General features: G+C 41.8%; 1 protein-coding gene across 1 annotated transcript in view; it reads right to left on the minus strand.

Annotated features, from left to right (window-relative positions):
* LOC124805592 (glucose dehydrogenase [FAD, quinone]-like) overlaps positions 1-20,126 on the minus strand; it is a 163,194-nt gene that overhangs the window by 67,382 nt on the left and 75,686 nt on the right. Inside the window, exon 5 of the mRNA XM_047266159.1 lies at positions 12,288-12,524. Coding sequence (XP_047122115.1) covers positions 12,288-12,524 — 237 coding nt within the window. The remainder of the gene's footprint in view (positions 1-12,287; positions 12,525-20,126) is intronic.

Genomic DNA, 20,126 nt, shown 5'->3' on the forward strand with positions numbered 1-20,126 from the left:
CGACGTAAATGAACTACATTACAGAACTTTAAATCAATGGACGCCACGACGTAACACCGTTCGATACGTGAATCTCTCAGATTACACTTTAATAACTCTGACAGAGTAGCAGAATATGCAATGTGTAGTGGTGGTATATTCCAGGAACGGCGAGAACCAGAATTGGCTCTCGTGCAGTTCACTTCCGCATCGTTGTAGCAAATACTTGATGTTTCGCTCTTGTGCTCCCGCACTCCATAGATTTTCTTCTCTAGAGCTTCTTCTTTTCTATCACACACATGTTTTACTCATGCTAACAATTTTTCGGAAATTGGGAGGTTACAGTGACTTTTCGAATTTTAATTAATCTGTTTAACGTAAATATCACTACGAACAATATAAGTGTTACTTATAATAATAATGTCGTGTGACTAGGGACTCCCGTCGGGTAGGCCGTTCGCAGGGTGCAAGTCTTTCGATTTGACGCAACTTCGGCGACTTGCGCGTCGATGAGAATGAAATGATGATGATTAGCACAACACAATACCCAGTCCCTGAGCGGAGAAAATCTCCGACCCAGCCAGAAGTCGAACCTGCACCCTTAGGATTGACATTCTGTGGCGCTGACCACTTTTTTCTTCCTTTTTTATTTTTTTACTTTTTTCTTTCCGCTTTTTTTGTTTTACTTTTTTACAAACGAAAAGAATAACTTCCGCAAGGTTTCTTCGAGATTCTAACCCGGGTTCTCCGATTCCCAGGCAGTTACTTTTTTTTTAACCTGGTTTCTAACTCGGGGAGCAAAATTAGGAACCCACTACGCTAACCACTTTTTTTTTTCAATTTTTAGAAAGCCCCTTAATAAAATGGAACTAAAAAAAACTGAGTGCCACCGCCACTTTTCATCCTATAACAAAAAAATCTGGTCCACTTCAGGCGTTGGCTCCTGACTAAACCTACCCCAGAGAGCTGCCTATATACCAGGGGAAATATGGGAAATCAAGGTTAGGGATATCCTTACAAGCAAAACAAAATCTTCCTTTTTCTGAATTTTATTTTTATTTTTATTGTTTAGGTTTGTTGTGTAATTGATCAGAGGCCTTCTGCGCCCCGCTGGTAATATGTTGAGTCACGTCTTCTCGAAATTGATGTGTTCCGTTCAGTTGTTCAGAAATGTTCATTGGTTCAAACAGGAAACCTTCTCCTCTCTTGGCTTAACACATTCCAGCTGCAAGGCAGGTCGTGGAAAGCACTCCCAAGGAAGTTCGAGAAAAATTGTCTGTATTTTGGGTGACAGACAACGACATAATGACGGTCATTGAGGTATGTCCAACCACTCAGCTACCGGGGGCGCACAGTGTTACTTATTATGACAATGTTTTTTTTCTCTATGTTGCGTTTTGAAGGCACGTGTTTATTTTCTTTGCCGAACCGCTATTTAACTATCTGGTTTCAAAACATTACATGTAGGCATTCAAAATGCATCGGGTTTATTAGTATGTCAGAAAATGTCAGGGATTGATGATTTTAGAACTCAGTAACATGAATGTTCCACACGTCTGTCCTATTTCACCAATTTTATTTTATTTAAACACTGAGCCGTCCAGTAATGGAAGTGAACACTTTCACAATAAGGATTTGTTAGGTACGGCGACGTAACACCTCCGATTTTTTGTGTAGAAACTCTTAAAGGTTTTTAAATAAAATAAACGTTATTAACATTCTACATCTTTATTCTTCATGTCTACATATTTATTTCACAACATAGTCACAGTGAGGACAAATACGTTTCTCCCAACGAGAGTTCAGTTTGTTGATACCGTCGCTGTAGAATGTATGACTTTGCGGAGGGAGCCACAACCTCACCTCTGCTTGCACCACTTTATCGCTATCTAAGTGAAATCCTCAAAGGTGATCTGTAAGTTTTGGAAACAGATGGAATTCGGAAATGTGCAAGTCGGGACTGTTCGGAGGATGAGCGATGACAGAGAATCCAACGTATCGTATTTTTGCAGATGTCGTAGCGCTGCTTTGTGGTCTGGCATTATCATGCTGAAGGAGAGGGTGCTCCATGTATGGACCAACTGTTCGAATTCGAAATTCGATTGCAGCGCACTGTTTCTCACGGAACGACATAGTTACATTACACACTGCCATACTTCGGACCCCTCTAACGGCAGAGTGCGGCAAAAATGTCGACATGAAGAAGAAAGATGTAGAATGTTAATAACGTTTGTTTTATTTAAAAAGCTTTAAGACTTATCACATAAAAAACCGGAAACATATTTCAGCACGCTCACATACATGGGTACTGATATTTTCATGTGAAACCTCATGTTTGTAGTTGATAAAAAAAAATTCGAACTCTGTAGATGAGTTACAACTACTGAAAGTTTTAGAAATCTATAATTTCCTAATATAACAGAGTCAAAAGAAAAAAAATCCAGTTCCTTTTCTGACCGATTGCCAGCTCAATGCAATTTGATTATTCAAAACAATAAATCCATTAAAGAAGTTGAAAAGTTTAATTTCGTTAACCGAACACTTCGACTCTTTCTGGATCTTAATATCCACAAAAATCAAGAAATTTAGTTAAATATACCACGCAATAATGGATATTCGCGCTAAATTCATACTGTTTCCGCTATACGTATCTGACATCATTCGCTAGTGCCTAACACTAGTTCATGTCGTTATACCATAAAAGAATAATTAAAAAACGCATATAACAACTCCTTCATTATGCATGTCGGAAACATTGGAAAAAACGGAGGATTCTTGAACGTTTGGAGGGGGTGATCTTGAGTAGCTTGTTCAGATTAGAAGAACAGACTGGAGTGGTTGAGGTATTTCGTTTGCCACATACTGTAACAGAGGACGCATCTACAACCGCAAGCGGAAGTATAGCCATGCTGAAGAAACTTGCACTAAAATCTCAGTTCGCCACAAGACTTCCCCTGGAGTGGAAATGTTGTTGTGTGTACCTTCTCGCGAACGTTAAGAAAGACTGATGGGACGTATTTTTGCGCTACTTACAACGTAAGAAAAGTTACTGAACTTTTGCAATTCAGAGCGTGGCACTGAGTTGTCACTGTCTGTTTGTGGAGGACAGGGCTTATCTTGCTGCATTCGTCACTTAATGGCTCCGCAGAAGACTGGCCATTCCCGCATAGACACGTCGGATTGTTGCTTAGTCACTTTTCTGTTACAGTGCCGCACTGGTTGACACTATTCTAAGACTTTTTGGTAGACAGGTTGTGAGCGGTAGAGCAGAAAATGCGATTGCCCTCGGTAGTGGCAGAGCTGTATCATGATACGTGTAAGTTCAACTACATCGGTGCAGAAGATGTGGAAGTTTCCATCGTCAGGACAGGGTCTGAGCTTTCTAACGACTCTACATGCATACTCTACAGAAACGCCCAAAAATACTTTGAAATTGCCACCACTGCGATCAGATGAGGTAGCAAACGCAGTTCTGAAAAAAAAGTGTCACAACATACAGATTGGAAAGGTAATTTCGAGAATTGCAGCTAAACATAAATTGATGGTGGGAAGTTCGAGAAGGAAACAGGATCAAATTTTAAAAAAATACAAATAAAAGTGTGAGAAGCAGAGAGAGGGAAATGAAAATTGTTGGAAAGTCACAGAAGGGGCAATGAAGTACTAGAGCACTCATTCAATATTTGCAAATTCTGAAAACTATGAAAGTATGTAGAAGATAATGTTGAATAAGAAAAATTGGGTGAAGATTGTAAGAAATAATAAAAAAGTATGGAAATTACAACCATTGCAACACAGACACACATGGGAAGCCTACTGCTTCACGTGCAAAGATCACGAAGAAGTATTAAATATGAGAAACTGAAAAAAAAATTGCCAGACCGCGAACGCATGACGTCTTTGACGAAACTCCGCACGAGGATGTTGAAAACTGTAATGGGACAGGTAGGGGAGGATTATAATTTAACATCCAAGGCTCTGAAATAGCAACACTGAGACTGTAATCCGGTTTCCTGAGGCAACTAACAACATTGGTGTTGCATTCGACGCAAATATCACTGTTAGGCATTGAAAGTAGCACTCTATTACGTAAACCCGTCCAAAAGTATGTCTGGGACTTAAATTTGAAAGTTTTATGGGATCTTTCCTTTTTGTCCAGGGTAATGAATGACACTGGCACATTTGCCATAGACTACGCCTTCATTTCGCTTTACAAGACGCGTTGTTATGTTAACTCAGAACGTTTTTCATCATCAGACTGGTTTCGTAATTAGATGTAATTACTACCCTAAACACGTTTTATGCGTCGTCTGCGTAAAGCCTCCATCTTGACACTTTGATGAATTTGTTCAATTTTTGTTCCCTTATAATGGACACGCGAAAAATAATAAAGAAGTACCTTGAATTCGAAGTATCAAACAATTGTTTGTGAGGTAATTATTAGGAGAGCTACATTTTCATGAGTAATAGTTGTGTAATACCTATGCGATAAAGCAGTTTGAGATATTCTGAAAGCGTTTTCCTATAACCTCTTTGATCTCGTCGTGGCATCCTAACGAGAGGGAAGAATTTTATAGCTCCTGTAACAGCTTTGGAAAACCATTAGCGTAGGGAGATGCTAGCAACTGCGATGATACTATAGCGACGGCTGTTCTTAAGAGCACACATTTATTGACGATGGTGTTTCGTAAGGCAAATTAAGAGTCATTAGTATTAAATAAATAATAGCGAGCAACGTTAACTTGTGTGCATTGCAAACAGAGGAACTGTTATCAATTTGCCATAATTGGTAATTTATCAATGTTGCCTTATGTTACCTCACACATTTGCAAATGCGACTAACAATGGAGCCTTTTATGCTCCGAAATCGAGACAAAATATTGAGAAACAATAAATAATGCTGACTGGACCATTAATTATAGTTTTTATTCTCTAAAATAAGAACTGTGTCAGCTGACGTCCCAATCTCTTCCAATGCTATCGAAGCAACAATATATTCCTGAGTTACGAATTAACTTTTTAGGATTACGTAAAAGCAGTTTTAGACAGGTGTCTCCACATTTTCAATAACTGTGTGTTCCTTAGGGGACAAATGTGGCAAAACGTATGGACTAAGTAGCAGCCAGAGCTTAAAATGATTTTAAAAGGCATAAGTTTCTAAGAATTAAGCTGTATGTGTTGGAATACGCTCACAAGTTGTTGCAGCAAGTTGATAGTCTGGAGCTCCCACCTGTTGCCCAATGCCTGTAATTCTTCGGCTCGACACGGCGTTTTTTGAAGCTGCAGAACACAGCTTTGTAATACTGACGTTGTATGTCTTATGTAACTAATGAGACTGGGAGTGTCCGAGCGGTTCTAGGCGCTTCAGTCTGGAACTGCGCGACCGCTACGATCGCAGGTTCGAATCCTGCCTCGGGCATGGATGTGTGTGATGTCCTTAGGTTAGTTAGGTTTAAGTAGTTCTAAGTTCTAGGGAACTGATGACCTCAGAAGTTAAGTCCCGTAGTGCTCAGAGCCTTTGAACCATTTTTGAGATTGGGATCTTGAAATAAAATAAACCAGTTCTTGCAAACGGCTGGGCAGACTCTTGTATCTTTGCGTTCCACTTTCTACAGTAGCCTAAGCAGTCATCTGTGACGATTAATAACTAACTTATCTCTAGCGATTCCGTGACTAGTGTTGTAGTATAGCCTGCTGTAAAAAAAAAAAAAAAAAAAAAGAATATAAATAGGTAACAATAACGAAGCGTGATCTGCGCTCTCCGAATCGAAATAATTATGATCTTTGACCATTTGTATAAAAAGAATGAGCGTTTTTTTTTCATTGTGTTATCGACTCTGTTGTTCTAGCTGACGGACGCTTATTGTTCACGGTCTGTAATCCATACAATTATCTGTTGCAATATTAGAATTTGTTTGAATATATATGAAACTACTGGTTATAAAATGTGTTTTTGTCAGTAGCGAGTACCTTTCCTGAATATGATTTAGTTACGTAATAATTAAATGTAGCCCTGGCCATTTTTGTGTAGGCTAATTGTTGTAGCGACGCTATTAATGATAAAAATGATATAAGCTCTTTTAATAGTCACTTCATGCTAAAAGTATTAAAAGGAATAATCTCAATAAATGGAAAAGGGATTCTTGTAATATTTTCCATTTCATGTTAGAGCAAAGGTACAGTTTTTTTATTAACAGGAATTTCAATAAATGCTTACGCTGCCATTCCATATAAGCAGCTATCCTGGAGCATCAAGCCTCACAGAAAAAAATTAAGCATTGTGTTTAATGGAGTATCGCGTAATATTAAAGAAAGATTTTTAATCCATCGCGGGTAAGACGGATGTCTTCACGTTGGGATACGTATGATATTTCTGGCGAAAGCGCCCTGAGAAAATTTAGGCATGGCTTTTAGCAAACATAAAAGAGTATTTTCAAAACTATTTCATACAATAGGAATAACGGCACAGTTATCGTTGTGTGAATTAACAGCATTATCAGTCTCTCGTACAGACCGAACATTCATTTACATCATAACAAGATTTATTGACGCCAAACTCACAGCTCTCGAAACAAAGGTTTTCTAAGGCCCTCTTAATTTCAGCGTGGTCTAGATTTCGTCTATGAAAAGGCAACGCATATAAAAAACAATTCCATTACGCACTTTCACTGAATCAGGGGGCTGGCTGCAGACTGCACGGAACGACGTACCTCTTGTTACAAATCTTTGCCGATACATCGGTGTTATTATGCTTCCCAGTTAACGCTGGGTTGAGATTTTACACGAAATTTCGAGACGAAGACACTGTTCTATGGAATATACACGGCATGATATGTAACAAATTTACTAGACAAATCTATCATTCATATCCTCACTAAAATTGGCATTACTTCACAATACTTAGGCAGTTATCTTGGTGAACTGAAGTGGAGATGGCAGCGACGAATCATTTGTTAGTATTGTGGTAAGAACCACTGAAAGTCAGTCGAAACACCTCGAAATCATTTTGACTGTATACAACTTGAAACGGTACATGCCAGAAATATGAGAAATATTAACAACAGACGCAGAAGTTCGCGTTCGAAATGTTGTAACGCTAGCAGCCGAATCAGGAAATGTTGTGACAGCCAAGAGAACGTGATTGGCCAGCTGGTGGCGGAGATGGGATGGGAGGAGGGAATGCTAGGCCGGACTAGTTTTGTGGTGACGTCAATAGGTGGCGACATCTCTGAGGTGCGTTATTAGCAAGCCTCAAAATATGAGATATCTTGAGTGCAGGCCAGCTAGTAGAAGACACAGGCCGCGTGGTGGGAATAATCCGACCGTTTGAGTCGACTTGGGAGGGCAGCAGTCATAGCCGAACTGACGTAATAAGGAAAATATTAAACAAGTGAATTTGTAAAAAGAAACAAGTTACATGGTTTTGGCTAAAAATGGCTCTGAGCACTATGACACTTAACACCTGAGGTCATCAGTCCCCTAGACTTAGAACTACTTAAACCTAACTAACCTAAGGACATCAGACACATCCACGCCCGAGGCAAGATTCGAACCTGCGACCGTAGCAGCAGCGCGGTTCCGGACTGAAGCGCCTAGAACCACTCGGTCACAAAGGCCGGATTACATGGTTTTAAAGACAAAAATTAGATAAGTGCGTGAGTAAAGAAGCGCCCTAGCTACGACATAAACTTTCAAGTTATTTAGTATATGTTTCAAGTTATTTAGTATTAAATGTTTTGGATATAAAATGACCTTTAAAAATTAATAACTTGCTAACACCTCACGAGATTCAGATAAATCTAGTGTCAATTGTTAGATCTTAGTATCATCGAAATATTAGTGCATATTTTTTGTGAATGTTATGTATTTTTAATTACAGGCCAGAATGTAAATTCAGTGCATGAAAAAGTGAATTTTCCCTTAAATAAAAAATGAAACAGGGAAATTAGCGGCAGCATTAGTAAATACACTCCTGGAAATTGAAATAAGAACACCGTGAATTCATTGTCCCAGGAAAGGGAAACTTTATTGACACATTCCTGGGGTCAGATACATCACATGATCACACTGACAGAACCACAGGCACATAGACACAGGCAACAGAGCATGCACAATGTCGGCACTAGTACAGTGTATATCCACCTTTCGCAGCAATGCAGGCTGCTATTCTCCCATGGAGACGATCGTAGAGATGCTGGATGTAGTCCTGTGGAACGGCTTGCCATGCCATTTCCACCTGGCGCCTCAGTTGGACCAGCGTTCGTGCTGCACGTGCAGACCGCGTGAGACGACGCTTCATCCAGTCCCAAACATGCTCAATGGGGGACAGATCCGGAGATCATGCTGGCCAGGGTAGTTGACTTACACCTTCTAGAGCACGTTGGGTGGCACGGGATACATGCGGACGTGCATTGTCCTGTTGGAACAGCAAGTTCCCTTGCCGGTCTAGGAATGGTAGAACGATGGGTTCGATGACGGTTTGGATGTACCGTGCACTATTCAGTGTCCCCTCGACGATCACCAGTGGTGTACGGCCAGTGTAGGAGATCGCTCCCCACACCATGATGCCGGGTGTTGGCCCTGTGTGCCTCGGTCGTATGCAGTCCTGATTGTGGCGCTCACCTGCACGGCGCCAAACACGCATACGACCATCATTGGCACCAAGGCAGAAGCGACCCTCATCGCTGAAGACGACACGTCTCCATTCGTCCCTCCATTCACGCCTGTCGCGACACCACTGGAGGCGGGCTGCACGATGTTGGGGCGTGAGCGGAAGACGGCCTAACGGTGTGCTGGACCGTAGCCCAGCTTCATGGAGACGGTTGCGAATGGTCCTCGCCGATACCCCAGGAGCAACAGTGTCCCTAATTTGCTGGGAAGTGGCGGTGCGGTCCCCTACGGCACTGCGTAGGATCCTACGGTCTTGGCGTGCATCCGTGCGTCGCTGCGGTCCGGTCCCAGGTCGACGGGCACGTGCACCTTCCGCCGACCACTGGCGACAACATCGATGTACTGTGGAGACCTCACGCCCCACGTGTTGAGCAATTCGGCGGTACGTCCACCCGGCCTCCCGCATGCCCACTATACGCCCTCGCTCAAACTCCGTGAACTGCACATACGGTTCACGTCCACGCTGTCGCGGCATGCTACCAGTGTTAAAGACTGCGATGGAGCTCCGTATGCCACGGCAAACTGGCTGACACTGACGGCGGCGGTGCACAAATGCTGCGCAGCTAGCGCCATTCGACGGCCAACACCGCGGTTCCTGGTGTGTCCGCTGTGCCGTGCGTGTGATCATTGCTTGTACAGCCCTCTCGCAGTGTCCGGTGGGTCTGACACACCGGTGTCAATGTGTTCTTTTTTCCATTTCCAGGAGTGTAGATGTAATTAGAGATGTACGACTGTAATTAGTTTAACTGTTTGATATTTATGGATGCTATAACGACGCAAAATATCGTCCTTAGGAACAAAAACCGTTTTTGTGACCAAACCATAAAGATACAGGAAAAAAGTAATATGTGTCCAGATTGATGTGTAATATGATATATAACATTAAGTTTATAGTTTATGTACGTTTTGGGAAGTGTGCAATTTTGACTCACATCAGTGCGAGGCTATAAGTAACGGCGCCCATTTTAGTGCTGGGGCGTTTTGTATTCGGCGGTCAGATGGAGTGGGATACGCGAGCAGACCGGATGTATGTGTGGCTGGACGACTATCGTGTGTGTATCAGAAATATTTTCTAAATATTTGGTAGTCGACTTGTAAAAATTTCGCGTGTTACGATCATGAGGGATCTGAAACATTTTTAAGTCGTGTGAACTTACAAGGGAAACTCCCCATCCCTCAGTTTAGTGGTAAGATGGCCCATTGGGTAGCTCGTCCAAAACTGAAAACAGATCAGGCATGAAAACAGGAAGACGGTGTAGTGGGAAGTGGAAAAAAGAAACAAAATAGCAAAAGTGAACGGTCCAAGAATAACATATGCAACATGGAATATTTTAATTTTCTACAATAAATTCAGTTTTAAAAAAATTAGAACATTGAGTGAAGAGAACATTATTTCATCTATAATTCCTGCGTGCATTTATTAAACTTGTGACTGACTTCATTCGCGGTTAATGCAATGAATGCGTTCGTTGGCCGCTGGGTAGCGATGTAGCCAATAATTTGTATTCCTGCCACGTGTTAGGAGGCCGTAAGAATAGCACTTTTTCTTGCTTTTAGTCAATTTTTTTATTCGTTCAGATGTATATCAGGGCTGTCAAGTTATTTTTGTTCGAAGCAACAGTGATTAACTTTGCCATTACACACTTATTCTCTGACAGGGATCAGCTGTAAGACCAGTGTGAACATTCATTATCATTTTAGATACTCTAATTAATAGCGCAATGTTGCAAACTGTTAGTAAACTACTGGTGGCTGTATTAGTATGTCAACTCGTAGAGTGTGGGTACATAAGCACACTTGAAGACTGGAAACAGAGCGTCTCACCAAACAATGACACCGTAGACTTCTTTCATAGCAAGGCATTATAGATGTGGAAGGAGCGCCAGCTTGATTGCCACTGATAATACTCATGGGACAGGTCACTGCTACGACCGAGGTGAACTCAAACTTACTACCCAACAGGACACGGTGTTTCCAGATTGAGAGAAGCTATCAGGACATGAACATTATTCAGGAATGGTTTCAGGAGGAAAGTTTTTGACAAATCTATGCTTAATTTAGTATAGGAAAAGAGGACATTAAGAAAGAGGAATGGATAGCTAACTAGTAATTCGACTAGTGGCTCGAAGAATACTAACTGGCCAATTAAATGTAAGAAAATGATGGTAGAGAGATTGATGATTGTAAACGATGGCCATTTGTTACAGTCACTGTCGCAAGCTCCTAGACCAGCTCAGGTGGGCCACAGACATGCAACTATTATTGCCTGCCACCTCACTTGAAACCACAATTCCTCCATTCTAGGGCACCTGCTGTGCATTGTTAGGTAACAAGCACAATTACTCTAATGGTCCACCTGCTAATGTTCCCATTCTCTCAAAATAATAACCAACACATGGTAATTGACACTGCGATTTATCGTTAATACAGTGAGTTACAGTGGGATGGATTCACAGCCTTCATGTAATTATCAAACACGGTCGATTCCTTTTAAAGCTGTGAATTGTTATCCAATTTTTCGTTATGATTGAAAGACATAACACTGGTGTAATATTCTACAGTGTTTATTATTTATTACACGGACCGGTTTTCGGTTGTTACGCCACCATCAGATACAAAGATAAGTATGTGGTGCAGTGAAAATTTGTTGGATCAACGATTTTAAACTAGTGAATGTACAAAATATCTCAGTTTCCAGAGATCAAAAATGTTGATGTTACAATTAGGGAATAAATAAGATGGACTATCCTGTAATAAAGGTAATTAATAAACACATGTCCATCAGCCCACGCTTAGTACTGAATGACCACGGTTCCCTTCAAAATGGTTCAAATGGCTCTGAGCACTATGGGACTTAACATCTGTGGTCATCAGTCCCCTAGAACTTAGAACTACTTAAACCTAGCTAACCTAAAGACATTACACACATCCATGCCCGAGACAGGATTCAAACCTGCGACCGTAGCAGTCGCGCGGCTCCGGACTGAAGCGTCTAGAACCGCTCGGCCACCGCGTTCGGCCCACAGTTTCCTTACTTGCGACTATGCCTGAGAACTTATTTGCATTTGAAATTGCGCGTGCGAAGTGAGTAATATTTAAAGTTGCAATAAATAAAATATACTTCACAAGCGTAAGCGTAAACGGCGATGTTTAATACTACCATAATTTGAATGTTATTGTTTTCTTTTTTAACATGGATGGAAGGTATTGAAAGTTTCACAACCCATTATTAAGTAGAGTCAAGTTAGCTCTGGTGCACATAAAAGCAGTTACGCTGATATACTTTAATTATTGCAGCTGGTGCACCTAATTTCTACATTTTCATTGAGTGTAATTGTTGTACTTAATAGCTTCTTGATTTGAAGAGCACAAAAGATTCATCACCACATAAAGTAACTTCCCAAAGTGTGGTTTGCAAAAGTAATAATACGCATAACAGTTTCTCAATGTGGTGTAACAATTCGTTCACTACAAGCTATTATGGAGGCATTCGTGACACTTTACTGATCGACCATAGATAACTAATTTGCTGTTACTGACTGTGCCACTGACCTCCGTAAGTTTGCTTCAAGAGCACGATTTAGTCACTCTATTTTGTTATCTTATAAGCTGAAACTTAGAAACTGAAACGAACTGCTTACCCGAAGAGGAAGATGCCGACGTCGGGGTAGCTAGGGGCGTCGTCGTCTGCGTCTTCGCCGCTCCTGATGAAGCCAGCCAGGCTGTGGTACCCAGGAGAGGACAGGGGGCCGGCTCGGTACAGCAGGTACTCGTACGCCTCTGCCATATGAAGGAACGCGTCCGAGGACTCCTTACGGCCGACGAACTCCTCCACAAGGAGTAGGCCGCGGTAGGTCACATGGTCCTGTAAGTTGTACCTGTAACGAGGGCAGTAATATCTCACATAAATATATGTACAAAAACGCATGAGGATAGTTTTGGGGCTCTGTTTGGAATGTGTATTTACTGAGACATGGACACAGTATTTAAAAAAAAAACTGAGGATCTGTTAGATGACTATCAGTTTGGCTTCAGGAAAGGTAAAGGCGCCCGAGAGACAGTCGTGAGGTTGCGCTTATAATGGAAGCAAGGAAAAAAATAAAGATATGTTCATTAGATTTATTGCTAGCACACTGGACTCGCATTAGGGAGGACGACTGTTCAATCCCGTGTCCGGCCATCCTGATTTAGGTTTTTCGTGATTTCCCTAAATCTCTCCAGGCAAATGCCGGGATGGGTCCTTTGAAAGGGCACGGAGGACTTCCTTCCCCGTCCTTCTCTAATCCGATGAGACCGATGACCTCGCTGTCTGGTCTCCTCTCCCAGAAAACCCAACCCATTAGATTTATTGACCTAGAAAAAGAGTTCAACGATGTAAAAGGATACGAGATGTTCAAAACTCACAGGAAATTACGAGTAAACTTAGGGAAAGACGGGTTATGTTCAATATGTACAAGAGCCAAGAAGGAAAAATGAGGAGCAAAGACCAAGAAGTAAGTGCTTGGATTAAAAAAGTGTAAGATAGGTATGCAGACTTACTGCCTGCTATTAGATCTTTACATCGAAGAAGAAAAGACGGAAATGAAATTTACTGTGTAACATTATCAGTGATAAGATTTACCGAATACTTTGCTTTCCTCGCTGATAGTGAATAATAATTGCAAGAGCAGTTGAATGAAGTCCTTGTTAAGTTCACACTACGGATTGTGCGTAAACCGAAGTAAGATGAAAGTAATGAGGAGTAGCACAATGAGATTAGCTGTAAACTTACCATTATAATTGTGAACCAAGACCTAGATGAAATGAAGGTACTCTCTTATGTTAGAAATAAAATAACTCGTGACAGATAAAGCAAGCAGGACATAAGAGGTTAGCACTGGCAAAGAGGGCATTCCTGGAGTATCAAACGTAGGCCATGACTAAGGACGAAATTTCTGAGTATGTGCGTCTGGAGAATAGTACTGTATGGAAGCGAATCACGCACTTGTGAAAAAGCGGCAAAGAAGGGAATCGAAGCGTTTGAGATTTAGTGCTTTGTAAGATAATTACGCAGACTGATAGGTAAGGAATAAGGAGGTTCCCTACAGAATCGGCGAGGACAGGAATATGTGGAAAACATTGACAAAATAAAAGGAATTGTTAAGACGGAATAACCTCCATAGTAATTGAGAGAGCCGTAGAGGGTATAAACTATAGGGGATGACAGATTTTGGAATATATCCAACAAATTATTCACGATGTTGAGGGCAAGTGTTACTCTTCGAGGTTGGCACAGGAGAGGTATTCTTTGCGAGCAGTGTCAAACAGTCAGAGTAAGTCAGAATACTGACAACCATAGATATTTCATTGGTACGTCTAAAAAAACCAAAGAAGAGAAAGCGATATGCTCAACTTGTCTGTCGAATAAAGTAAGAGACTGAAGGTTTTGTAAAAAGAAGCAGAAATGTAAAGAGGGCAGATTCTTGTATTGAAGTCAGCAGGTAATAGTGGCTTTCCAGTTGAAATAAAGGAATACTTGATACATTTATTTAACTGAGTAGAGAGTCTCGAGCAGTGGTTCCCAATATGGGGGAATTACCTCCTGAGCGGTAAAATAAAATTTTCTGAGTGGTAAGAAAAAGAAGCAATTAGATTCTGTTTCAGTCACGAGACTAAATTATTTTCAAAAGATCATTGTTTTTATCACAATTTTCTAAGACTCTAATGTTGATTATATAATCTATGAATAATTACTTTTTCTCAATTAGTACCATTAATGAGATGGAGATTACAGATTCCTCACGCAATCCACCCTTTGCACAGATATGTTGTGCTTCGTCCGGGATATCACTGATGATAAAAGTGAGACTATACGTCAGAAATGCTAAATATCTCAAGAGGATGTCTTCTCAAGTTGTAGATAGTACCTGCAGTAGTCCAGAAATTGCTTCATTACTGGTTTGGAAACAGATAAATGAATTAATAGACACCATGACACAGCATTAACTGTAAAAGGGCTACTATAGGGCTGTACACAGTGTTGTTAACACAAAATATTAAGAGCCAGAACTCTTTCAATTTCTGCCAGGAGTGCAGCAATGAAGTAATTCACTATGGCGTGTACATTTGAACTTGCTTGATTGTGAGTGGGGTAGCAGTGTGCTGTCAAGCAAGTGCCGCAATGAAGAGGAGTAATGCAGGGGAAGTATGTTTTGTAACAAGTGTCTGTCCTTACTGTGGACAGTTAGCTTTCTTATCTGAGAAGGAGTTGTGGGTGGCACTTGCGATGCACCACGAATTCAGTTTAGTTAAATGCTAAAGTTGGTGATAATGTGAGAGAGGGGAGGGCAACAGACGACGAAGGTGACGTGGGAGGGCGGGAGTATAAAATAATGTCTGACTGCACTCAGGAGTAATGGTCTAAGAAAGGTTGTGAACCACTGGTCTAGAGGTGCACCATAGCGAGAAGGCGCAGTGGTTAGCACACTGGACTCGCATTCGAGAGGACGACGGCTCACACCTATGTCTAGTCATCCAGATTTTGCTTTTCCATGATTTACCGAAATCACTTAAAGCGAATGCCAGGGCGGTTTCTCTGAAAGGGCACGACCGGTTTCCTTTCCCCTCCTTACTCGACACCAGTTCTGTGTCTATGACCCCACTGTCGACGCGACGTTGATCACTAATATTTATTCTTTCCTTAGAGGCATAATAATCGGACTGAGGATTAAACTAAGACAGAATTTATCGTGCGTATAGAAAAATAGGGCAATGAAAGTATAAAGTAGAACACATTAGTAGTAACATAAATGGATCTTCGTTCAATTTAGTTGTTTCTTCTCTTCTGCACATTACTTTGATCACAAGTTGACATGTTTATTTGAGACTGATCTTTCGATAGTTTTACCCACATATGATGTGGTTTCTTCTTTGGTAACTTAATGACAATGACGGAAAACAATTCATGACAGATGAAGCAAGTGAATGACAGTCAGAAATTTCAAAAACTATACGTAAAGAACACGTAAGACACTTAAAATATAAAAATAGCCATTCCACTTTCACTGAACACCGAATAAAGCATGGGAATGAGTCATCCAACATGAAACAGGAACGGAAATTGTTAGAATGAACAATGACAGCAGAAAACCCTTAACATTACAAAAAAGCATTTACACACAGTGCCCTTGCAATGAATAAGAAAGAAATGAAAGATCTAATCAATATCAGCAACAACTCACTGATCTTGTTATCCTCGAAAACAGTAACAAACAGACTAAATAATTAACTTAATTTCCCAAGCCCTCCTACATACAAAACCACATACACACACGTAACAAACAAAAGAGTATTAAACTGCTTACTGACACCATGACACGAACAAAAGATGAACGAAATACACTGCGACAATTGGCAATATTACTAGGAGCGTTCAACTTTATTCAGGATTCCAACACACCATACTGTTCCCAACTCTTCTGGCTACGATACCCTGTTTTTCAACACAGTCTGCGTTCAATGTGGTGGCCTTGCGCCACGTTACTGTGAGGACCTGTATGCCCACGTGGTACACTCTACTAGTCGACGTCAGAGCTGACTTGCTGTGCCAATAACCTTCTCATCATCACGACCTGCTTCCCGCGGAGTGCATCATTCACTGGGTCAAGCAGCAGGAAGTCGGAATGTGCGATATCCGGGCTGTAGGGTGGATAAGGAAGAACAGTCCAATGACGTTTCGTGAGCTCCTCTCCGGTGCGGAGACTTGCGTGAGGCTTTGCATTGTCATGGAGAAGAAGTTTGTTTGCATTTTTGTGGCAACGAACACTCTGCAGTTCAGAGTCGATCGTTGCGGCATGAGGAAGATCATCAAACAGAATTATCCTTTCAGAGCCCCAGAAGACCGTTGTCACGACTTTACCGATTGAGCGTTCGGCTTTGAACATTTTCTTCGGAGGGTAGGTGGTGTGGCTCAACTCCATTGATTGCCTTTTTGTTCCGGTTCGAAGTGATGAATCCATATTTCATCGCCCGCGACTATGTTTGATAAAACATCGTCATCATCAGCCTCGTAAAGCGCAAACAACTTGCAAGATCCCCTCGCTTCTAAACTGATACTGTTATTACTCAGCTTAGCCGCGAGTCCGTAGAGGGTGGTATATGTGACGTACAGTATAACTGGTCAGCGTTTCTACCCGGAATTTGCGAGTGTAAGTCGGACCTTCCTTGACCCGCCTTCGTGGGTCGTGTCGTCGGATTTCCTCCTACCTGTGAGCGGTGCAGCTCTCGTAAATGTCGTCCCGTGCAGATTCTTCATTGGCGCATTGGATGTCTCTGTCGGTGGAAGCTAATTACCTGAAATTGCTGTCGATTAATTTTGGGGTATCTATTTACTCTAAATTAACATTCAGAATGCCGTAATATCACTTTTACTCCTATTATATCAATAATGAAACACTCATGTCACAGACTACTCGTAACTGAGAGCATGGCTACCATCGAAAAACACAGGAAGAGTTCTCAACGCTGACTGCCGACTTTGGCATGCAGTGCGTATCTCTTACTAGTTTAGTTACAGTTCGTGGATTTCCGATCAAGTTCGTACTTACAAAGATATGCATTTGTTAATGAACGGGTGTAAATTTTAACGATGCAAAATTATGATAAAGAGATTTAAACATCCAGAGGCTACTCCTAGTATTCATGTTGTCATAAATGACTTTAATTATTAAATACGAATAAACAAAATCGGTGACTTTGGCATCAAGATGGCGGCACTTCCCGTCATGTATATTTCCCAGGCTGACGCTTGTTGCTATGGTCTAGTGCCGAGCCCCACCCCACTACGCGCGACATACGGTCGCTTCGCCACCTAGCCAGCCAGCATGGGAAATGCTCTCCGACTCATGGCCGGCTACGGACTACAGCACTTCCAAACTATCGTGAATACATCAATAATAGACAATAATTTATTAAAACTGGTAAAAATGTCTTCCTCACGTGAGAGGCACCTTACAAACTCCGCACAGCTGGTGCTCTGTTGTGCATTACGGTCTTCTGTTAGGCGGAGAGGAACCCAGTGGACACACATCTTTCAGTCCGCCAAATGTTAGACAAATTTGTCAGTACTACGAACAGAGACGTCCAGTTGCGCAGCGACGTTTTTGATTGTGATCCATCGATCACCTCGAATGATACTGTCCGCAGTTCCCGTACTGCAGGAGTTAGAGCAGTGTGCTGCTGGCCGGCACTTGGGAGATCCCGACAGATTTGCGCAACCTAGTTGCGATGCTGGCAGACGCCTCACCCGACTACTAAGAGTGACTTTGTTCACTGACGGCTCTCCGTAGACATTCTGTAAGCGCCTATGCAGATCTGAGTTGCTGTGGTTTTCATCGAAAGAAACTTAATGACAGCTCTCTGCGTGGACGCACCTCCGTTACAGACGCCATTTTGAAGGCTACTTATTGCACTGTCGCCCATCGGAACTTCATGAAACTATAGTGGCTAAGGCAGGAATATTCGACGATGTCCCACAAGAAATACCCCCCTTTTTCAACCGAGACTGGCCGAGAAAAAAATGCATTACCTAACGAAGGCTCCTATTACGCACAGTAGACAAAAAATGGTTCAAATGGCTCTAAGCACTATGGGGCTTAACATCTGAGGTCATCAGTCCCCTAGAACTTAGAACTACTTAAACCTAATTAACCTAAGGACATCACACACATCAGTGCCCGAGGGAGGATTCGAACCTGCGACCGTAGCAGCAGCGAGGTTCCAGACTGAAATGCCCAGAACCGCTCGGCCACAGCGGTTAGTTACAGTAGACATATCAAATCAAAATCCAGTGAACAGTGAAAGTGAAGTGTTCAGTTGAAATATGTCCGAAAAACACAGAATATTGGACGTCTTGGCGTTCAAAGATTAACTAAGTTCAATGTCCCCAGTGTAGGACATATGTACTGATAAGATAGCAGATCGTAAGTAAAACCAAATAGTAATTTAACGTCAGGATACTTGTGCCGCAAAGATTTGTTTCTTACGCAAGAAGAAGAGAATAACGCAAAACTGTAATGTAATAACAAATCTGTGATTAGTGTATAGCGCAGTTATTATATACATAATACAATCATGCATTACAGGCCACTGAGGAAGCTTCACAAATAAAAAGAAGAGAAACTTGCGTGACACGATGCAAACAGCCTGTCATTTAGTTGCGTTAGACGAACCACATCTCCAAGAAGTAAGCAGGACTTAAGAAGCAGATTATAAGATGCAAAGAGAATATTCCTAGGCAAAAGAAATCAACTAGTATCAAACATGTACCTGAATTTGTCAAAGTATTCACAGGTGGAACAGAAGTTACTCATGGAATGTCGGAATACCGAAAAAGAAGAGAAGCGAATTGTTTGGGATATGTTGTTGCGAAAGTATACTGGAAAATTGGAGGGACTAATAAGGTGAAAAATAAAGTGAGACCCAGCATAATCGACGAGAAAGGATTAGTGGAAAAGGTGAGAAAAAAGTCAGGATGATGGAAAAAATTTGTGATAAGTCTTATGAGGCCAAACTGCTATGGTAATCGGTCCCTAAGCTTACACACTACTTAATCTAACTTAAACTAACTTACGCTAAGGACAACACACACACACACACACACACACACACACACACACACACACACACACACACACACCCATGCCCGAGGGAGGACTCGAACCTCCGACGTGGGCAGCCGCGCGGACCGTGACAAGGCGCCCTAGACCACTCGGCTACCCTGCGCGATAGGATGATAGATATGTTAAGATATTGGAGAATGATTTCAGTGGTATTAGAGAGAGTCGTAGAGGGCAAAAACTGTTGGGGAAGGCAGTTTTTGAAATATATTTAACAATAATCGCTGACTTTTTGACCGATTGCCACTCCGTGAGGAAGACATTTGCACAGGAGAGGAAATCGTTGCGGCAACATCAAACCCGTCAGGAGACGATGAAAAAGTGGGAAAGAGCGCGTCTGTGTGTGTGTGTGTGTGTGTGTGTGTGTGTGTGTGTGTATGTGTGTGTGTGTGTGTGTGTATGAGAGAGAGAGAGAGAGAGAGAGAGAGAGAGAGAGAGAGAGAGGGCGCGAAAGGGGTCAGGAGGTAGGGCAGGGTGTGATGGAATGTTCGTGGCGTCTTCATTAATATAGGGCGATTCAGCAGCCCCTACCGCTGTCGTTTTATGCAGCCCACAATGTTATAGCTGGCCTTCATAAACCACGAGCTTCATATTTTCTCCCACGCTATGCGCGAACTGTTAGTCCTACAGAAAAAAAATGAGCAGGACCTTTTTGTAGGAAATGTAGTTAAATTTTGTTCTGGTATACGTTTTCGCTGCAGGCCACGGGTTTCAAGTTACTAAGAAAAACGTTCAAAAGTGACTTTCAAAAAAAAAGGTTCAAAGGGCTCTGAGCACTATGGGAGTTAACAGCTGAGGTCATCAGTCCCCTAGAACTTAGAACTA

Source organism: Schistocerca piceifrons, chromosome 7 (assembly GCF_021461385.2).
Source record: "Schistocerca piceifrons isolate TAMUIC-IGC-003096 chromosome 7, iqSchPice1.1, whole genome shotgun sequence".
NCBI lineage: Eukaryota > Metazoa > Arthropoda > Insecta > Orthoptera > Acrididae > Schistocerca > Schistocerca piceifrons.